Source organism: Salminus brasiliensis, chromosome 9, assembly GCF_030463535.1.
Source record: "Salminus brasiliensis chromosome 9, fSalBra1.hap2, whole genome shotgun sequence".
NCBI lineage: Eukaryota > Metazoa > Chordata > Actinopteri > Characiformes > Bryconidae > Salminus > Salminus brasiliensis.
In genome coordinates, this window is record NC_132886.1 from 18,917,342 (window position 1) to 18,937,655 (window position 20,314).

Sequence of the window (20,314 nt, forward strand, 5' to 3'; positions counted from 1 at the left end):
TTGTGCTGGTAACTGGTTTTGGATGGTCTAAAGTAGCATTTGATGGCCAAGGTGGATGAAAGCTGGTCATGGTCATGTTGGTCAATCAGCTTAGCCATGATGGTCTTGCTTGGTCAGGTTGATCATGTATGTAGGCCAGATAAACCATCAAACTCATCAAAAACAAAAAAAACAACAACATTTGCTGGTCAAGATCTGAGCTGGTCAACAGCTTGAGCTGGCCAGGCTGTTTTTTTCAGCAGGTAGTTCTTTACCATTCTCATTAACAGCGTACTTTATGTTAGGTGTGTTGTAACTTAGGGGCCAGCTCCAGAGCCTCCATTCAGAGGCACCATTGAATCTTCTCCTATAGCTGCCTGCCCGACGTCTCTCCACTCTACCACTACCCTCAGGCCCTGCAGTGTGAATGCAATGCCTGTGCAGCACACCACACAGAGTGTGAGACCTTCTGAGGAGTCCCAGACTCTCTCTCTCTCTCAACCACGTGCAGTAAATGCTCCTGCAGCTGTACTTGTTGGAGTGCTTAAATTATTATAAAACTATTATTTAAGAAGTGCTATTGAAATCACTCATGTCATTTCTAGACCAATTGCTCTTAAATCCACTGCACTGATTGCATTAACAACACCTCATTGACGTGATGTCGAGACTGACCACAACAGCCTCTTTAGTCCTGAAAAAACACAGAAATCTACATTTGCTTTCCCTTTTATTTCATCAATAGTTTTAATATCACATCTCTCTCGCCCGTGCAACAAGACACTCTCACTCTTATGCGAAAGAAAAAGACATTCAACTCTCAAACATAAATTAAGTATGTACAATCTTAATGTCATTCAGCAAATATTAAAATGTATTTTTTGGTAGTACTGTGGAAAGGTCTTTAAAATTATGCCTTACACTGTTTCTCAGATGCCTTACAGAAAGGCTTCTCAGCATGAACATGGTTCCTAAAGCAGCATGGGCATTTCTTGCTACTGGGCTCCCCCTACAGTTGGGACGTGTAATTCATGCTTTGAGCCGCCACTAAAAGACACACTTTTGCACATGCATTTCTGGACAACTCAAGAGATACAGAACCGTTACTGAAAATGAAAGAAGCACTGAAATCACTGAAAAGTGAAAGGTTCACATTCTATTAAAAAAGTAAAAAAAGTAAAAAATGGAAATGCAAGGATTTTGTGTGACAGCGACAAATCAAATGATGCTATTGTGTGTGTGTGTGTGTGTGTTAGCTTAGCCATTTCATTCCCCTAATCATGGATGTCCAGTATTTACAGATATCAGAAATAAAACATTCTGTGCTGGAGTGTGTTGAAAAGAAGTGTGTTGGGTTGCTCTCTCTCTCTCTCTCTCTCTCTCTCTCTCTCGGTCTCTGCTGTATGTCATTGGAGGCTTAGTAACGGGACCTGCGACACATGTCACAGCGGCAGGCCTGCGCAGACAAGATCTCAATGTTGTCATGGTGATGGCCTTGAGGGCATTCCACACGAACTTTGACCTGAGGGAAGACGATAGCTGATTTCATACATTTATAGAGTGTATCTCCTCTTAAAAATGAAGGTGCATGAAGTGGTTCTTTGAGCGATGCCTCTGAGGAACCACTTATGCTTCCCATTGGCTCCATCTATAGATACTGTTTAAAAGATCAAATATTAATATGTAAAATAAAAACCAAAATACTTTATGGTTTTTACTTTAATACTTTAATATTAATATGTAAAATAAAAACCAAAATACTTCACAATACTTTTTTATACAAGCTTAGAAATACAGTCACACTATATGGATAAAAGTTTTGGGACACCTGCTCATTCATTGTTTCTTCTGAAGTTAAGGGTAATTAAAAAATTCTGCTTTTTTGGGCTAAGTGTCTAGTCTACTGTCACAGCATTGCAGTGAGGATTTGATTGCATTCAGCAACAAGATCGTTAATGAGGTCAGGACGCTGAATGATCACCACATTACCTCATTCCCAACTCCTCCCAAAAGTACTGGATGGAGCACCATCATTCCAGAGAACACAGTTCCACTGCTCCACAGCTCAATGCTGGGGGGCTTACTACCCCTCTAGCCCACACCTGGAATTAGGCATGCTGCCAATATGTTCATGTCTGTTTGCCCTAGAGAGTCCTGTTCTTTTGGGAGTACTTCTCTACAGGGACTAACAAGCTGTGTCAACAAAGGGTGCAACCTAAAGTATCTGAATGCATTCATTAGAAGGGGCGTCCACAAACACTGAGACATATAGTGTACGTGAATAAAATATTATATGACAAATCATTAAAAGCTGTTCTTCATGGACAAGTTTGAATTATGATGGACACTTTGATTAGTAGATGATTTGGATCTGAACTGTGCTTTGATGTAAGTGTGTGTGTGTGTGTGTGTGTGTGTGTGTGTGTGCGCGTGTGAGAGAGTGTGTCTCTGCTGTGTGTTGTCAGTACCTTGGTCACCTTGCTGATGGTGCAGCAGCGGGAGGCGGAGGTGATGTTGTGTGTGAAGTTGGAGGCCAGCAGGATAGAGTAGTGCGAGGGAAAAGCGCTGGACTCACAGTAGCCCACACAGGCATACACCATGCGGGACCCTCGACAGGTCCCCTGCTGGTCACTCCGGATGGTCACATTAAACGCTGCAAGAGGGCATGAGAATGAGGAAAAAAATGGAAAACTGGAAACACCATCTGCAAACACCATGTGAGCAACCCCATCTGCCGGACTGAGGCTGTACGTGTGTGTGTTTGTGTGCACTCACGGTAAAGGTGACAGCCGGGGCCGAGGCCCTTATAGCTCCAGCAAAATGGCGTCAGCAACATCAGCAGCACTATTGGCAGCACCAGCACAAGAAGGTCGAGGTTCACCCGCCTAGCCATGGGGTCAGTGGCCTGCGCATGAGGAAAAATGACATATTGGCATATTTCATCTTAGTCAGGCGTGTTCAATTCTGGTCCTGGAGAACGTACTTCCTAAAGAGCTCCTCCAGAACATGCCGGACTCTTCACATATTTAGAGTAGGCAGTTCTTTCTTGGACGTTTGGTGCTTTCCCCGATTATGTACCTGTGAACTAAACGCTGCTTTTAAAAGATTTCTGTGAAAATATGATGTAAAAATGTATATTGGGATAACAAGTCCGTATATTGTGGCTTTTATCTCCCTTTTTGTTTTTTCACTTTTCGGCATTAAGTGAATCTGAAGCAGTTATTCTTTACGTAGTGTCAGGAATGGACCAAAATGACCACTGAAAGTTAAGATGGTTTTTTCCTTCTCCTGTCAAAAAGTTGACATTTTGGAGGTACAAGGTTTTTGCGTGGCATGACAATATACTCTCTGTACCATTTAAACAGTAGAGTCTCTGAAATGTGGGGCTTTCCTGTTCTATGTAGAAAGTGCAGTGAACTCTTACTGAACCTTTCACATCTTCCTATCCCGATCTTCCCTCTTCCATCCAGCTGATCCTTACATGTACACCCCCCTGTAATTTCTGATTTCTGATTTAAGTAGGCAAACACAACTGCTGCTCTTCATATGCTCAATTTTTAAAGTAAAACCCCTTCCTTATGTCAACATTTCTGAGAAAACTGACAAGGCAGGCCTTTATTCTTTTTCAGATGCTGGTAGTTTCCTATTCATCTTTTTGTAGTACACTCAGCAAAGCCTGTTTATGTCCTGAGGTTGTAAAAGCATGTGTACTACCGTGAATAAAACCAACAAGATACGTATACGTATTTACTCTATATACTGCCTTTAATGCTAATATGCTATCACTGACCAGAAAACATGACAGCAGGAAACCAAAAGAGGCCATAAGAGACTAATTTTATGGCGTGAATAAACTCAAGCATGGGCATGGACTCGGGCAAGGGTCTGAGTGGTTTATTGCTTAAAAACCATATATTTTTATAATTATACAATATTAAAAAAATTAATTAAATAGAATTCAGCTGATGTGATTTTATTTACATTTTTAAATCTAAAATCTTACTCATCCTCTGTGCTCCAGGGTCTTTGTGACTGGTTTAATAATGTTTATATACTTTGTTGAGTTATTCCCTTCACTCCTTGTGATTAGTCGCCCCAGCAAAAGCCACCATGACCTCCTTCAGGTCTTTCCAGCGCCGCTATTTTTAAAGTTGCGCTATGAATATTATCTCAGGAGATTGTTATTGGGGGGCGTTTAATTGCACAGTCAGTTAGCTGGGAAATTACCCACCCCCCTTTACAGTTTCCCCAATTAAGGATTAATTACATCTTTTTGATATGTGTGAGTTAACAACATCAACATCACTGAACGCTGTAGTTGAATTCATTTAAGCCTTTTTTTGGCATTTCTGAGTCTTTATATTTTACAGCACAGTAATCTGTTATGTTTTACTGCAGAATAATATCCATATCATGCAGTTACCCATTTAATAAGTTGTACAGAAATTATTACCATTAACTATTCAAGAACTCATTGCTATGAAACGTACATGTAACATGTAAGCTGTTTAAGTGAAGAATTTGTGTGTAGGCCCACCTACAGCCTCTTAGGGCCCAAGGTGTTAATACATTCATCATTTAGATTGTACACATCTTTGCTGGCCCCTTAAGCCACACATCTAGCAATGTCCTACATAGGTCCAGAAGCTATGCAAAACCCACTAATGTCACTTTCCAGTGGCATATTTAAATTAGAAGCGTTATCTTTCCTAATCCCCATTGATAATAAATTGAAATGTCATTAAAGCAACCCTGGTCTCTAAAAACAGCAGATCAATTACATGTTATAACAAATGTACTTTAATCATGCAAGCCAGTTATGAAGCATTAAATAAACCAACTGTCATAGGATTAAAAAATAATTGCTGCATGACTGTCTCATGACAGCCTATATAAAAAGCACATGTTGAGAACTAAAACATGAAATAAGGTCAAGTAAGTCATTTGAGTTTACCTGTAAGGGTGGATCTTGAGCTGCCCAGGTGTGTCAAGGTTATTGCTGAAGTCAAACAAGTGTGTGTGCTTGTTTGACTAGGAGCTCTCTCTCTCTCCCACTACTATAAGTAGTGCAGGTACAAGTTATCCTCCAACATCCAACCTAGTTACGCCCATCTACTGTCCTTTCCTCAAATCTGTGAGACCCCTCCCACAGTATTCAGCGTCTTCTACTGCTCATCATCTCTGTTTTCCCGCTTTCCTCTCAAATCCCTACTGCAGCTCTGGGTTGAAAACAAGGACAGAGAACATCATCAAATGATATACCATTTCCAGCACAGCTAAAATAACAGGATTCTGGGATAACCAACATGTGTGTTAAATGAACCACAGTATCTCACTAGAATCACTGTGCAGTGTTCTGCACCTCTATACACCTCGTTTGAAGGCTATTACCGTGGTGTGTTAAGCCTCATTACCTTCAACATGTAGATCTCCATTCTTCTCTCTTTCTCTTTGCTGCTTCTCATGTTCATACTTCGGGTTTCCTTCTCAGCCCTGTTAAATTTCTACACTACAGTTGGCTACATTGTGGATGGGGTGCTCACAATGCAACCTAAGGAACATGCTTCCAAAAGGAGGCTGTTCTTTGCAGTCTTACAAAAGGAGGTTCTTCAAACTCTTAAATAAAAAAAAATCCTGCTTTTAACTGAATTAACTTATTGTGAATGTGAATTTGTGAAAGCTTCAGTCCGTGTGAAAGACTAACAGAGCGCAGCTTCAGTTTTTTTTTAATCTAATGCAAAGATAAATTGTCTCCAATCTAATTTTCACAAAAAAAAAACAATTTTAGTACTTAATGTGATGAATCGCTCTGACAGTAAACCAACACACTCCTGCCCGGGTGCATCTCAAGTTAATTTGTTTTTTGTTTGAGTGAACGAGTTCTGTACTTGGTTCTGTAAGTATGTATCTAAGCTGCTCTGCTGCATCATGGTGTTTAACAAAAAAAAAAAAAAAGCTAGATGTGTTTTTCTGCCACCAACATTATATAGCTCAGATTACTGTCTGTACGTAAAATAAAAGAGCCAGAGGTGTGTATCAGAGACTGCTCTGTCTGATACAGAGGAGCTAAATCAGTCAGTGTTCATAAAGCAGCTTTGTTTAATGTAAACAAGTTTTACTAAATTTGATGTTACTGTTTTTCTCCACTGTCACAGTCAGTATACTAAAAGGCATTGATTCTTAGCAAACTCACAGTGTTAAATAATGATCAATATTCCCAATCAGTTCATTAGTGATAATGGTAAACTATTTTTCTTATCAGCCAGTACATTTCTACATGAGCTGGTTTTGGGCACCTTTCCACAAAATCTGTCTCCACAAATAAAAGCTAAGAACATCTAAGAATGATGTTTTTTTCATTTGTTTTTGTTCCTTCAAAAGTTTTGACAGGATTTTATTAACATGCATATTTATTTTGTTCTGTCTTTGCTGGTGAACCTGCACCGTTGCTTGATTGAACAGTGTTTTCAGTTGGTTGCACGCCCGAGAAATAAGCAGTAATGTTTACAGATTTGGTTGTTGGGTGAGTGTTTTGATAGCACGTCTGTGGTATGAGTAAAAGTAACATGCTTTTTGTTAGATGTTTTGTTAATGTTTTCCAAAATACTGTCACTGGATACAAAAAGCAGATTCATTTTCATTAGAAATGTTACCATATTAAAAATGCCTTGATTCCAAGACACATTTCTAGAAACATTCCATTTGTTTCTACAAAGACAACAAATATTCTGCACAATGCAAAAGAATCTTATGGACAGGTGGCAAACCTATCCATACCCCATTTCATGCTGATCTACACTCTCTTTTTAGAATCGTAAGAATTCTTAATGACCTATTTACAGTAGCACGTCTTAATTTAACTTAATATAACTTTTTCGGCAAATGACTAAATCTTACCTTACTAAACAATCTCCTCTGTTATGTTAACAAATAAAGTAAAAGTGACCCAACTAATACAAACTTGCTCAGACAACTAGCAACTAGTATCTGTGGCTCAACATAATAAAGCTAAATGACAATACCAGGAAATGTATATCAGACAGCTAGAACAAAAATAAACATCCATTTGATGGTTTAGAAAATTCTTTCATTATAAATGGGGTGTGTGAATGTGAAGAACTTGTTCAAAGTGTAAAGAAACTCTATAACGTTACGTTTCTAGAAAGTTTTTCATATTATGTGGAGGTTCTACACTTAAATACCAAATCTTCCAGACTCATGAAGACTCAGAAAATATCTGCCTGGTCCTTCATACATTTAGACTACTACTAATACACTCTTAAAACAGGGTTCTTTGAGAGTTCTTTGTTAAGTGGTGTAACACAATGCATTTGAGGTGAAGTGGAAACATATGAATGTGTTTTTCCCCCGGTAAGCTGTTTCTTTACATTTCCAACATTTAAAGAACAACGTTACACACTAAGTGTAAGTGTCTTATTATAACAGCAGAATCCCACACAAAATACATTTAAACCCACTATTATCTGACATGCACAACTCATGAGGTCATTGGAAAAGGAATGGGTGACATAATTTTACACCCCCCCTCTGTCTCTCAAGACACCCTCACATAACTGCAGGATCCCCATAGTAGATCTCAGAATAATAAGCACGTCTGAATGAATGGTGCGATTTCTGTGCGTTTAAACAACTCAACTAATTATTCTAATTACTAAGTATATTGTGTGCTGTTGCATTAAACCTGGCTTTCCTATTGTTCTATCTTCACCAGAACGAACCTCATTTAAGAGTAAATAAGCTACTGTCAACATGCACAGAACTGCCTCCTTTCCAAGGAGATTGAAGTGGACCTCGCCTGCGGGGCGAAAGGGCAAAAATGTGAATTCTAGAGAGGGGAAAACTGTTGTCATATCCTCCACTGTCGCCATGGCACCAGTAAGACCAGCTTAAAGTGGAAGCGGATGCCCTTTTTTCATGTTCTCGTGTTTCCAGGTTACAGTGCTTCAAAACCGTCCGAAAATAAAAAACAGAGGAGGCAAAACATGGCTCCGGGGACCTGAGTCATGTAACTAAAATTAGCACACTTTGAAAAGTTAATCTAATTGTTCTATACTGAAGCCGGTAATGATCTTTGGTGAAGGCAGTTGTCAGGTAAATGCGTGGATGGGAAGGATGGGTCGGGATGGGGGAGCGAGTCATAAAGCCTAAGTGCTCTTAGCACAGAAGATGAGTTCACCTTGTTCACAGTGGTACATCAAACACACATAAACACACAATAATGCCTGGCTTACCGAACGACTGGCAGGTAAGTTGTAGAGTTTCCACTGACTATTTATTGAAATATTTAATTATAAATTATTAAAAATGATATCATTTATGGTTTGAAAAAAAAAATCAAAGATTATTGTGCTGAATGCTGTAATGTCATGTTCACATAAAAGTAAGCCTTTCAAAACAATTATGATAAACCACAAAAAGTGAATTAATAGCTTACAAATGTAAAGATAAGAACACATGGTCACGTGGGGACCTTTTGTTCACAGTGTTTGAGCTGTTGCTTCTGTCTCATGGTCTGCTGAAGAGCAGGGAGAGGGAGAACATAGCATTTCTGAAAAGAAAAAACACCTGCATAAATAAAAGGATTAGACATTTTAAAAAGTTCATTTTCCAGACAGCAGTGGATCAGGGCATATTTTGTGTCTTGCATGTAAACAGTGAGGAGGGTAAGTGTACAGTGTAAAGGCACATAAAGTCCTAAAGCCCTTCAATTTCTCTTACCTGGCTAGTCTTCTGAGTACCCCAGGCCTTTCTCTCACAGTGGGTCCGGACTCACAGATCTCAGAGTTGTCTTGCTCCACTGCTCAAAAGACAACTTACATTTCAGCTTCTACCAGGATTAGCATGATTATTTATTTAAATTCAGTTGAAAATGTCCTGAACTGGCAGTGATTATAATAATAATGCTCATTTTCTTGAACTGATCTCTCACAGCAAAAACTAGAGCTGATAAACAATTAACCTCATTTACTTGCAGAATTTTTTCCTTGATTTCCATTTTTCCCTAATAAAGTGTTTAGATGTTTTGTTCTGGGCTGGATTTCCCAAAAAGCATCTTAGCACAAATGAGGTGGTAGGGCAAGCACTGAACTGAACAATCTCTCCACCAGTTATAGACAATAAGCATTTTAACACTAAATGTGGGAAAGGTTTTGGGAAACTAGGTTTCTGAGTTCAGAAAAAACTAATCACTCGATGAACTGTATATTTGTGGATAGCGGGGCACAACCTACAACATTGTGGTTTAATAACTAACATCTTACTCTTTCTACACTGAAAATGTGAAAGTGGTGTGAGTGTAAATATTACAACTTGCACAAGGGTTCGTTCTAACAGTCACTGAAAACCTGGTAAATTGGTGCAAAAATGAATTTAATATAATTGTATGTTGACTCAATCAGGTGTATATATACAACTGTATATATACAGTTTGTGTTTTTACAAACAAAAAATTAGGTGCTTTAAATGGTTCTTTGAGTGACGCCACAGAACCATGTTTTGGTTCATACAGCACCATGTTTGTATTAACGATGTATGAGTGTGAAGAACCTTTAACAGGCCTAAAGAACCTTCTCTTGATGTAATGTTTCTAATCAACTACCAAAGTTTTCCACACTCACATCTCTATTACAAACACTGTAAAATATAAGAATATAAGGGCACATTAACATATTTTTTACTTATTGCTTTCATTCGGAGGCTTGTAACAATGTGCTGAACTAGCCTGACTAGTTCTGGCTGTGAGTTGTGTTTATAATTCACAGTGGTGCTAAATTATAGCCCCTGAGAAGAAGATTAAAATAATATATGAGTGAGATTCTGTGACTTATACTCACAACTTAATCAACAAACTGCTTTGGGATATCTGTCAACATGTGCAGAAGACGAAGCAATGGGAATATGAGAAAGTCCCCAGAAGCACGATCTACTTGCACCCATTGAACCTGGACCAAATAAGCATGTAACAATTTACCCTGCTTTGGGTTGTGCCCCGCTCTCCCCTATACCATTACTAATATGATTAAAAATGATAGTGGCGGCTCTAGTCTCTCCATGTGTACACTGCGGAAACGACTGCAGTAAACAGGGGTATAGGAGTTAAAGTGATATTTATGGTGAGCATGTGACTCATCCTTAGTTGCTGGGTTCTTGGCACCTGAAGCCGGCTGGGAAGGCACCTCTGAATCAGCATGTAACTGTGAGAGAAAGGGAGTGTGAGGCTGCGATTGTGAGAGAGGGAGAGAATGAGAGACAGAAAGAAAACACCACAAATGATGGACGTATTGGCTCTTAAATTTATCTCTGTTCAAATAAAACAAAATGGGCTTTTATTTTTATCAGTTTCTATAATTAACATAATGGAGCTAGTTATGCCACCTGAGTGGGCTAATGTGTCAGGCCGTTTGCCCTACAGGGTCAATAAAGCATGATTAGACACTCAGACAGACAGACAAGGTTTATGTGTGAGTGATGGACAGAACACCTCTCTCTCCAACACACACACACACACACACACACACACACACACACACGCGCGCACACGCGCACACACACACACACACAAACACACACACACACACACACACACACACACCTCACTGCCACAAGCCATCCCTTCTGCACCATTGGCCAGGTAGGGGGACTCTCTGGGATAGAAAGAGAGAAATCTATTTTTTCCCTTTCAGTTGACACATTCAATTCTTGTTCCCACTTCCAGCACATTTAACATGAAAACACAAAGCCTGTTTGAGGCATGTCTGCAAGCTCATCAGCCTGAGGCCACAGAGATTGCCTGAATAAGACGATGTCTATTTTGGAGCTGACAGGAAAGTGGATTGTATAAACTGTACGACTTTGGTCTTCACCAGAACAAGCCTAAGGCTAAATCCCCCTAATGCTTCTACAGAAGATTATCTCTTCAAGCCAACCTTCTTAAAAAAAAGAAAAAGAAAGAAAAAGAAAAAAATGTACTTTTGAAAGGATGCCACAAATGAACCACTACTGGTTCCATAAGAAACTCCAACAAACAACTTCTTAATTTATGTAAATGAGATGTTATGGTGTAAAGACCTTTTTTTATTGGGATCACTAAGCAGCATTTGTAACTTACTATGACAGTTTCAAAATCATGTTGATGCTCCACTGTTTTGTAATAGTAAAAATAGTGCCGCTGTTGCTGCTACTTCGGGCTCTACATGCTGCTAACTACACTATGTAACTTTTGTGATGCGGGAAGGAAATTGCCCAAGAGAACAGTGTAACGCTGCGTAACTCGAGTCATATTTGTGTAAAACCCTGTAATATTATTGTGACAGTCCACATGCCTCTTTCTGTATCTCTCAGCTCATACAATGCACTTAAAGAGTTACTTTTAGTAGTAGTGCAAATTACATTTCCCAACTGTAGGGGGAGCCCAGGAGCAAGAACATAGGTTATCAAATGAGCAGTATAATATGCTCAGTTAGTGGGTGTCACAGTAATTGGAAGAAAAGGAGAACTTTGCTTGAACAAAAGCATTACAAACACTACACATAAAGATCAGAGTGTTGTGGCGAACAATATAACCAATATCCACCATCTTCCAAAAAAGAGGACCTGCTGCCTCATTGGGAAAGGTGGCAAATAAATGTAAATAACAAACCTAAATGTTCATATGTCGGCTCTTACCATTTTGTGGAGGGAAAACCAAAACCAAAACATCCTTACGCAGAAAGAAATGGCTCAAATATGAAGCTCTGGTGAAGTGGACGTGTCTCATGTGTGTGTCTAACATCTCATTCTTGTTAGACTAACGTTTTTGGTCCTATTCTTCTCAGAATATGGTGTCCCACAGCACAGATCTTTTTGTGTTGTGTTGGAAAGCTAGCTAGCTATGCTCTAAATAGCGTTAAATAGCCTCTTGGCATTTTGGGTTAGAACTCCTCCCAATGCCACTTTATGATCAGTGTCTACAGCAGTAGCCTACTTCAGACATCCTTCATATAGAATACAACACAACCAAAAACCACTTGATACAAAATGATTCAAACTCTTGAAAGTGGTGGAATAACGGTTTTAAAAGGGATAAATAACTGAAGTCTGCCTTTCAATTAACCTTTATAATCATAGAATTACTATGTTTATTTGCTACATTAATTATATTTGCATTTGATTTACTTTATTGTCAGAGTCTGGTCTATACTCCTGACTTCTTTTGTTTGTGCTGTTCTGTTTATTAAGTAAAATATGACAATCACAGGGTGAACATTTCAATTTAATGATGTATTTCAGTCAGTAAAATAGGGTTGAATGCACAACACTACTTGCAAAATGAGGTTCAGATCGAAGGTTAAGAATCTGCACATCCAACAGATTGTCAGTGTTTCAAAACTAATCCAAATGTAGACGTTTCATAGCGTCTAAGAGGGGACCCAAAGGGTTAATAGTGAAGGTGACATAACCGATAGAAATGTGAACTACCAGCATTTGTCAGGCTGCGCTGCACTTGGTTTATAGATTTGCTTGTTTGGGATGGGATGCTTTGGTATTAAAATGATTATATTCAGCCTTCTGGCTGAGTGATGCTTTGATTGAGATGGCGCCCTGTGTTCAGCCTCCTCCGCTGCACCATTTCATAACTACAGCCTCACATCTGAAACTGCAGCCAGACGCCTAATGTGACAGATTAGACTAGTGACAAAGCAAATGCTCATACAAATATCACCTCCAGCTCTATCTGCCTACCGTCTGCCCACACTGAAGTCTGTTTTCTTAACATCAAGTGATTAGGGTTATGTTTAGAGTTATGGCTACACTTGAATGTAATTTCGGGATTGTGGGTGTCTTGTCAGGAAATACATGTCCTGGGAGGAATATTAAAAGGACAGCAGCCAATATTTTTTTAAGATATTACTACATTCACAGCAGTGCTTAAAAACATGGGGATTTTCACCATTTTGATATTATAAAAAAACATTTGTCACAAACAAGCAAATCCATATACCAAGAGAAGCATGTTGTGACATGCTGGTAGTTTAGGCGAAGGTCGCTGGTTCGATCCCCAGCACTGGCAGGAAGTCGGGGCGGGGGAAGTAAAGAGACTCTTTCTCCTCCCTCAAAATCCAATGCAGAGGAGCTCTGAAGCAAGGCACCTAACCCCCAAAAAGTATTGGAACACCTGTTCATTCATTGTATCTTCTGAAATCAAGGATATTAAAAATAGTTTATCCTGTCTTTGCCCTGTCTCTATAACTGTCCCTACTGTGCAAGGAAAGATTTTTACAAGATTTATGAAGCATTGCTGTGAGGATTAGATTTCATTCAGAAACTAGAGCATTAGTGAGGTCAGGACGATGGATGATCACCCCCACGTCATCCCCAACTTCCCATCTCATCCCAAAAATATTGGATTGAGCACAGTCATTCCAGAGTTCCACTACTCCACAGCTTAATGCTGGGGGGCTGTATGCCCCCCTCTAACCCATCCCTGCCAATAGCTTCATGCTAATGACTCCAGAGAGTCTTATTCTATTCTACAGGGACTAGACAAGCTGTGTGTGTGTGTGTGTGTGTGTGCATTTGCACATCTATGTCAGCGATGGGTGAAATCTGAAGTAGCAGAATGCATGCTGTACTGAGTTTTACAGTTTAGAGTGGCCAACTAGACTTCCTTACAATAACACAACACACACACTACTGGAATTTTTCTGCAAACCAGGGTCTATTAAGATGCCACCATTGGGCCCTTGAGCAAGGCCCATAACCGTCTAGGGGTGCTGTAGCATGGTAGACCCTGTGGTCAACAATGAAACAGTGGTGGCTGAGTGGGTTCAATACCAGAGTCCACTAAGCTGCCACTGTTTGGCCCTTAAGCAAGGGCCTTCCAGGGGTGCTGTAGCGCGGTTGACCCTGCGATCTGACCCCAGCTTATGCGAAGAGAAGTATTTCATTGTACTGTACAAGTATAAGTATAATCGACAATAAAGCCACACATTAAACACAGCATCAGTTCATCTGCTTTTTCTGATAAACAAAAACATGAGATAAGCAAGCATTTACTGTGTATCTGGCTACAATATTGGAAGCTGGAGGATCCTAATTTAAGAGCAGTTATTAAATATATGGCCACATTTATGAGTAAGGGACAACATACTGACACCCTGGGTGTTGTTTAGGGTTTGACCCAGACAGTGACCTTTCAAACCTTTTAGTGTGTGGCCAGTAAAAGACACAAGAGCATTTAAAAAACAGGGCAGAGGTCACAAAGTGGAGAATGTGTGAGAAGAATGGGCTTAAAAAGCTGAAGGGAGGAAGAAAATGTGTAAAGATAAGGAAGGATGGGTGATATGTCCAACACCTACTGGAGATACTCAGGATGGGGAGCGTCCAGCATGTTGTGATGGTTGTCCAGGTTCTGAGCGCCCTCTTGTGCTTGCTCTGTTCTCCTGCGTTTTGGTTCCCATTCCAGGCTTGGAGAAAAACATGGGCTGCCCAATGCAGTCTCTCGATTCTGCACAGTAGAATAACAGAACCAAAAAAAATGTGCTGTGAGTTACAATTACAGTAACAAGAAGTTCCATTTTGTAAACAATGATCTCAATGATCTCAGCGCTTCTACAGAAGATTCTTTTAGACCAAAACAACAAGACAGTTTTTACACCGAAACTGCCCAATATACAGTTTATTATTTTTATTACCATTATTATTATGAAAATGCTGATCTTTGCTAAACTAAAATTTAGGAAGGCTGCAAATTAAGTCCTTAAAAATCCTACAGAGAATTCACATTAGAGTTTATAGTAATAAAATACAATTATTAAGGCTTGGTTATAAAATAAATTAAATGCAAATTTCTTCAATGTTTGTTTTGCAGTGAAAGAGGATTCTTGGAGTGGGAAATTTCAGCGCCATATGATGATTAATTCCACTGTTATTAGAGAATGAAACTGAAGATTTTTATTGCACTAAATGAATTGTTTACACAAAAACTGCATAAAATATAGAATGCATTAGCCTAATGTGGGACATTTCTTCACTGAGGGCATTTCCTGTTTGAAGATTGCCTGCTCCACAGCTTGTGTTAACCCAATGTTTTTCTCATTAATTTGCAGAAAAACTATACTTATTACACTTAGGTGTTTCCTAATTAGGCAGCGCCCCACATTAGGGGCAAAATTGCCTCATTATGAAAATACTGAACTGCTATACTGATATTAAAGAAGAGAAGCGAAGTCCTCTAATCAATAACAACTTTGTATTTTCTTTCAGCTGTGGAAATCCTTACCAATCACAGTTGAATAACAGATAAATGTTTCTTTGGGTTTGTGCAGTCTAGCAAAGGTGAAGTATTTTTGGTTAAAACAATTATTTCCATTTTTGAATTCACATTGCATTCACATTCACATCTGCACCAGTGCAGGGGTGGGCAATATGATAATATTATATACAATATGCTTTTATCGTCAGTACTTAAAGAATGCATTTTATTTATTGGAGTGAATGTATTTTTGGATAGCAGTTTCTGAAATCAGCCTCTATTGGTGCATTTGGCTAATGTGTTTACATACTGTGATAATTATCATATAACATTAGAAGGTTTTAAAATGTTGTGATATAAGTTTTACCATTTCGTCCAGCCCTAGTGTGTTGAAATGTACCAATGTACTCACAATATTAATGTTTCCATATTGTGTAGACAAGACTCTTTTAGAAATCTGAATAATAACAAACATTTGCAGACATTACAGGCCATCAGTGCTGCAGAGTTTATAAAGCTCTATCTGTCTTGGCTCAGTTCTTAGAAAAACTGTCAGGTGCTTTGATCACTCTGAATCATATGGTGATGTAAACTCTTTAAATTGCACAGGCCAAAAAAAAGTGGAACATCGTGTATTATCTCTCTGACAGTTCCTCTGAACTATACTGAGGTGGCGGAGATGATGTAACAGCTGATGTAAGTGCTTGTTTACAAATATGCTCCTTTGGTGTCGGGAACACAAGTTCCTTTAAAATTCCTTCAGTCTCAGGCATAAGACATTCGCTAGGTGATGAAAGGTACTCACTGGAGGGATCCATTCGCTTGCACGATCCACTGCAAGACAAGAACAGAGAAGACACCTAAATAACCACCATCATGTCACTTCTTAATCATATGAGTATGTGTGTAAGCTACCAAGAGTTGCTTACTTGTGTACTGAGGGACTGGCTCATTAGTCTCCACATAAAGGGTGATGAGGAAAGGGTAAGCAGAGAGCTTGACGTCCCCCTTCCTGAACCTCAACTCCGACACTCGCTCCCACCTACTCTTATCTGTGGGCAAGGTATTGCAGAGAACAGAGCTACATTGCCTGAGCAGCAGATCAAGTTATTTATAGGTTTTAGCTAAACTGAAAGAGACATTGGCAGCGATAAACTTTTATAAACTCATGCAGCATGTAAAAAATGTGACTGAAAGGGACAGGTAAAGGATCTAACTGTAAAGAGCATACAGGGGAAGATGGTGAAGTGCTGGGTGGTGAATGGATGGAGACTGTCCAGACTCATGAGCACAACTCGTACAGCATCCTATATATATAAAAAAGAAGATTTTCACTTACTGTTATTGCAGTTCACATCAGATGTGCTTTTTCTCTCTACATGTGTTTGATCACTCTGTATTACCTCCAGCTCCTTATTGACCAACTCACTATCCAATAACTCTTCTTCACAACTATAAAAAAAACAAAACTGAGTAAGTTTAAGATGGACTACTAACCCACAAGTCCAGAACTTGTGTGTCCTTGGTTAAAATCACTTTAAATGACATGTTCATTAATGTCTGTTGTTCAGTGAAATATGATCAGTGCATACATTTATATGATGGCTAGTTATCAGAAAATGTGTATTTGAATGTCTTTAAATAGGTATTAGAGCAGCACTTAAATATTAAGGAAGGGATATACACACACTGAGCACTTTCTTGGGTACGGCCACCCTTTAATACAAAATCAGCCTCAGATCTTAGCATGTTTGCATGTTGGGGAGTCTCACAGATGTAAAGGGTGTTTATCTGAGCTACCCTATCCACTCCTGAAACCTGATGTGAACTGTTAGAGTTGCTGATAGAGGAAAGACTGGTTAGCTGACTGTGTGAATGAAAACTAGTACGAGTGTCTCCTACACCCTGGCGCAGTGGATTGTATTGCTGTCATACTGTTTTATTTATTATTTCCACCGTTAGTTATATTCCTCAAATGTACAATTGTGAGACAATATAAAAACAGTGCGGATCTTGCCTGATTTTGCTCCCTCGCCTTATCTTAAACTTGTAAACCTGCTGGCCAACCTGGAAAAATCTGGTTTCAGGCAGGGGGAACGAGAAGGCCTGAACTGGCATGTTTCACCTCAGAGCTGAGAACAATGACCTGCAGTGCAGAAAGAGACTGAAATTACTAAAAACATCAAATATATGTAGAACTGTTTGGACATCCCTCACTTTCAAGCGTTAGCTAGCTAACCAGCAAAGTCTGTCAAAAGCTCGTGCTAGCACTAAATTTATAAACGCAGCAGTTTGGTCCCTATTTATTGTTCAGATGACACAACACACAAAAAAACACATTCTGGTCGTGTCTGATGGGACACAGTTAAAACTAAAAGCATATAAATGTAAAGTTTTTAAATTATACACAATGAGCCGTTGGGTACTATCGTAGCTACCTACTAAGTTTGAAAAACAAGCACCCTTCCTAGTCCACTAGAATTAAACTTCGTTTCCTGTCTGCGGTTCTTGATTTCCTCTGATGTGTAACCCATAGTGTCCCAATACAAGGTAATGCGTATACCTTACAGATCAGGCAAAATCGAAGCCCGCAGACAGGTTCATTCAGTCTCTCTCTCAGCTACTGGAATTCCCACCTCTCGGTTCTTCCAACGACCTGATTGGTCGGCTGTTTACCCAATCAGCCGCGGACTGCTGCTGTCTCTATGGTGACGGGCACTACAGTTGCACCCACCCATATCGTCACATGACCAAGGTAAGGCTGCACACATGCCTGTACAAGACACGACGACGACTAGCTACATTCAGATATTTATGCATTTATGGTATTGTTTAGTTCAGCCATACGAACATTACAGTCAAACGAAACTCATTAATTTACTAAGCAACACGCGAATCGTCAAAAAAAAAAAAAAAACCTCACACGAGGTAGATATATTGGGTGTCTTGTTTGTTGACTTAGCATGAAGCTACTTCAGGTATTTCAGAACAGGAGTTCGTATTTTGAGGCTTGTTATCGTGCTCTCCTCTTTGTTTCTTTATATTACAGAAAGCTACATGTATTAACCTGTAGATACAGTAGTGGCCGGTTATACATGTAATTGTTCACATTTCACTAGTAAAAGCAAATATGAACGTAATCATTTGAATTTTAGCAGTGTTTTTCCCCACCTAAACGTCATATACTTTTCAGCAGAGAAATCACAGAGCTGCTAGTAAATATGTAAAGGAAGGGTTTGTCAACAAACACATTTCATTTTCATTCATGTTTGTTTTTTAGTGAAATATATTCTGATTTATATGTTTATTTGATGGCTAGTTATCAGAAAGTGTGTATTTATACTCAAATATTAAGGAAGTTATACACACACTGAGCACTTTGCTATGGACACTCTACTAATGCTGGGGACAGCCACCCTTTGCTACCAAACCAAGCCTCAGATCCTAGTTGCATGACTTCCACAAGATGTTGGGCGAGTCTTACATATGTAACAGTGTTTATCTGAGGTACTGTAGCTTTTCTGTCCGCTGAAACCAGATAAGGCATTCTCCATTAACCTCTAATCAACCCGGCTTCCCATCAGCAGAACTGCCGACAGCCCATCTGGAACCAACAATGATGTTTTTACGTAACTAGCCTCTCTTACTCTTACTAACGCCTCTCTTACTCTTACTAACGCCTCTCTTTTTAAAGATAACAACTAATATTGAGAGTGCACTTCAAGATTTAATGTCAAAGTGTATGTCATTCATATTTTACTGGTACTAAGACCATTTATACTGGTTCAAATTAATGCTTTGATTGTGGACTAAATCAGAAAAAAAGCTAAATTAGCTTTTTATAGCTTTGGTCTGTTAAGTCCAGCAACTCAATAAATTGATGTGGCAAACTTGTCTCAGATTTGTCTGGAACCTTATTTTTTTGTAAGGTTTGTCATTATTCTTTGTTTAGGTGCCCCAGTTCCCAATGACTGAACAGAGACCCTCTGTCCTGCTTAACACCGGGGCTCATATGCCTCTGTTAGGCTTGGGCACATACCGTCTGCGAGGTCCCGAGGACACGTACCAGGTTGTGGATGCTGCCTTAACGGCAGGCTACAGAGCCTTTGACACAGCTGCCGTCTACCGCAACGAAGCAGAGCTTGGCCAGGCCCTTCGCACCCTATTGCCGAAACATGGGCTTTCTAGAGCAGATGTGTTCATAACCAGCAAACTGAGTCCCAAAGACCAGGGTGCTAAATCCAGAGATGGCTGTGTAAGGAGCCTGGAGCAGCTGGGGCTGGACTACATTGACCTGTTTCTTATTCACTGGCCTGGAACGCAGGGTCAGGATGTGGGGGATAAGCGAAACCCAAAGAACCGTTCTCAGAGCTGGGCAACCCTGGAAGATTTCCACACAGAGGGAAAGTTCAAGGCCATTGGGGTGTCAAACTACACTGTGAAGCACATGCAGGAGCTCCTGAAGGGCTGCAGAGTTGTTCCAGCCGTTCTTCAAGTGGAATTCCACCCCCGGCTGGCTCAGAAAGAGCTTAGGGCGTTATGTGAGGAGAGTGGAGTTTGTTTCCAGGCGTACTCCTCGCTGGGGACTGGGGTACTTCTCACCGACCCTGTGGTTCAGGGGGTGGCAGAAAGGTATGGGAAGACTCCAGCTCAGGTACTTCTGAGGTGGGCTTTGCAGCAGCATGTACCTGTGCTGCCAAAATCGGCCCAGCCCAACAGAGTTCAAGAGAACGGGTGCCTGTTTGACTTTGAGCTCAGCGACGGTGACATGGCAAAGCTTTCTGCTCTGGACTGTGGGGAAAAGTTCTGCTGGGACCCTTCACCTGTGGTTTAGAGCATCTGGCAGTTTATTTTGTGCCAATATCTCTTATATGGGACTCAACAGACACTGTCAACACTGTTTCGAAAGATCTGAGTTGTTGGTGAAAATAAAGAGAATGTCAGTGTCAATCAATTCAGGTGATTAAAAAACCTTTCACTGGGATTTGCTGCAGTTAAGCTGATAAAGAGGTAAATATAATTACAACCTATATGACAGTTTTATAGACTACTATTGTTGATATTCCTAGCTGTTAAAGTAGC

General features: G+C 39.9%; 3 protein-coding genes across 3 annotated transcripts; 1 reads left to right on the forward strand and 2 right to left on the reverse strand.

Annotated features, from left to right (window-relative positions):
• Positions 1-1,225: 1,225 nt before the first annotated feature.
• gpha2 (glycoprotein hormone subunit alpha 2) lies at positions 1,226-8,805 on the reverse strand. The gene is made up of 6 exons (XM_072686827.1): positions 8,719-8,805; positions 8,435-8,548; positions 4,934-5,198; positions 2,755-2,884; positions 2,448-2,632; positions 1,226-1,501 (listed from the first exon to the last, which is right to left on the reverse strand). Exons 4-6 carry the CDS (start codon positions 2,870-2,872, stop codon positions 1,397-1,399), a joined length of 408 nt encoding a protein of 135 aa, XP_072542928.1. The 5' UTR covers positions 2,873-2,884; positions 4,934-5,198; positions 8,435-8,548; positions 8,719-8,805; the 3' UTR covers positions 1,226-1,396.
• A 1,141-nt stretch (positions 8,806-9,946) lies between these two features.
• On the reverse strand, positions 9,947-17,730 carry LOC140562223 (uncharacterized). Its single transcript, XM_072687689.1, has 9 exons — positions 17,671-17,730; positions 17,250-17,378; positions 16,636-16,684; positions 16,464-16,539; positions 16,162-16,284; positions 16,038-16,066; positions 14,337-14,485; positions 10,592-10,643; positions 9,947-10,193 (listed from the first exon to the last, which is right to left on the reverse strand). The coding sequence occupies exons 2-9, from the start codon at positions 17,348-17,350 to the stop codon at positions 9,999-10,001; spliced, it is 774 nt and encodes a 257-aa protein (XP_072543790.1). The 5' UTR covers positions 17,351-17,378; positions 17,671-17,730; the 3' UTR covers positions 9,947-9,998.
• A 259-nt stretch (positions 17,731-17,989) lies between these two features.
• Positions 17,990-20,182, forward strand: LOC140562222 (glyoxal reductase). Its single transcript, XM_072687687.1, has 2 exons — positions 17,990-18,861; positions 19,185-20,182. Exon 2 carries the CDS (start codon positions 19,200-19,202, stop codon positions 20,064-20,066), a length of 867 nt encoding a protein of 288 aa, XP_072543788.1. The 5' UTR covers positions 17,990-18,861; positions 19,185-19,199; the 3' UTR covers positions 20,067-20,182.
• The last annotated feature ends 132 nt before the right edge of the window (positions 20,183-20,314 follow it).

Coding starts and splice junctions, on each gene's coding strand:
- LOC140562223 (XM_072687689.1), bottom strand. CDS start 17,350: ATGCCAGTTCAGGCCTTCTCGTTCCCCCTGCCTGAAACCAGATTTTTC. Junction 16,067..16,161: donor GCCAGTCCCTCAGTACACAA/GTAAGCAACTCT, acceptor CTTGTCTTGCAG/TGGATCGTGCAAGCGAATGG. Junction 10,194..10,591: donor GGATGGCTTGTGGCAGTGAG/GTGTGTGTGTGT, acceptor TTTCTCTCACAG/TTACATGCTGATTCAGAGGT.
- gpha2 (XM_072686827.1), bottom strand. CDS start 2,872: ATGGCTAGGCGGGTGAACCTCGACCTTCTTGTGCTGGTGCTGCCAATA. Junction 2,633..2,754: donor CCCCGGCTGTCACCTTTACC/GTGAGTGCACAC, acceptor GCCCTCTTGCAG/CGTTTAATGTGACCATCCGG. Junction 1,502..2,447: donor CCATCAGCAAGGTGACCAAG/GTACTGACAACA, acceptor GTCTTCCCTCAG/GTCAAAGTTCGTGTGGAATG.
- LOC140562222 (XM_072687687.1), top strand. CDS start 19,200: ATGACTGAACAGAGACCCTCTGTCCTGCTTAACACCGGGGCTCATATG.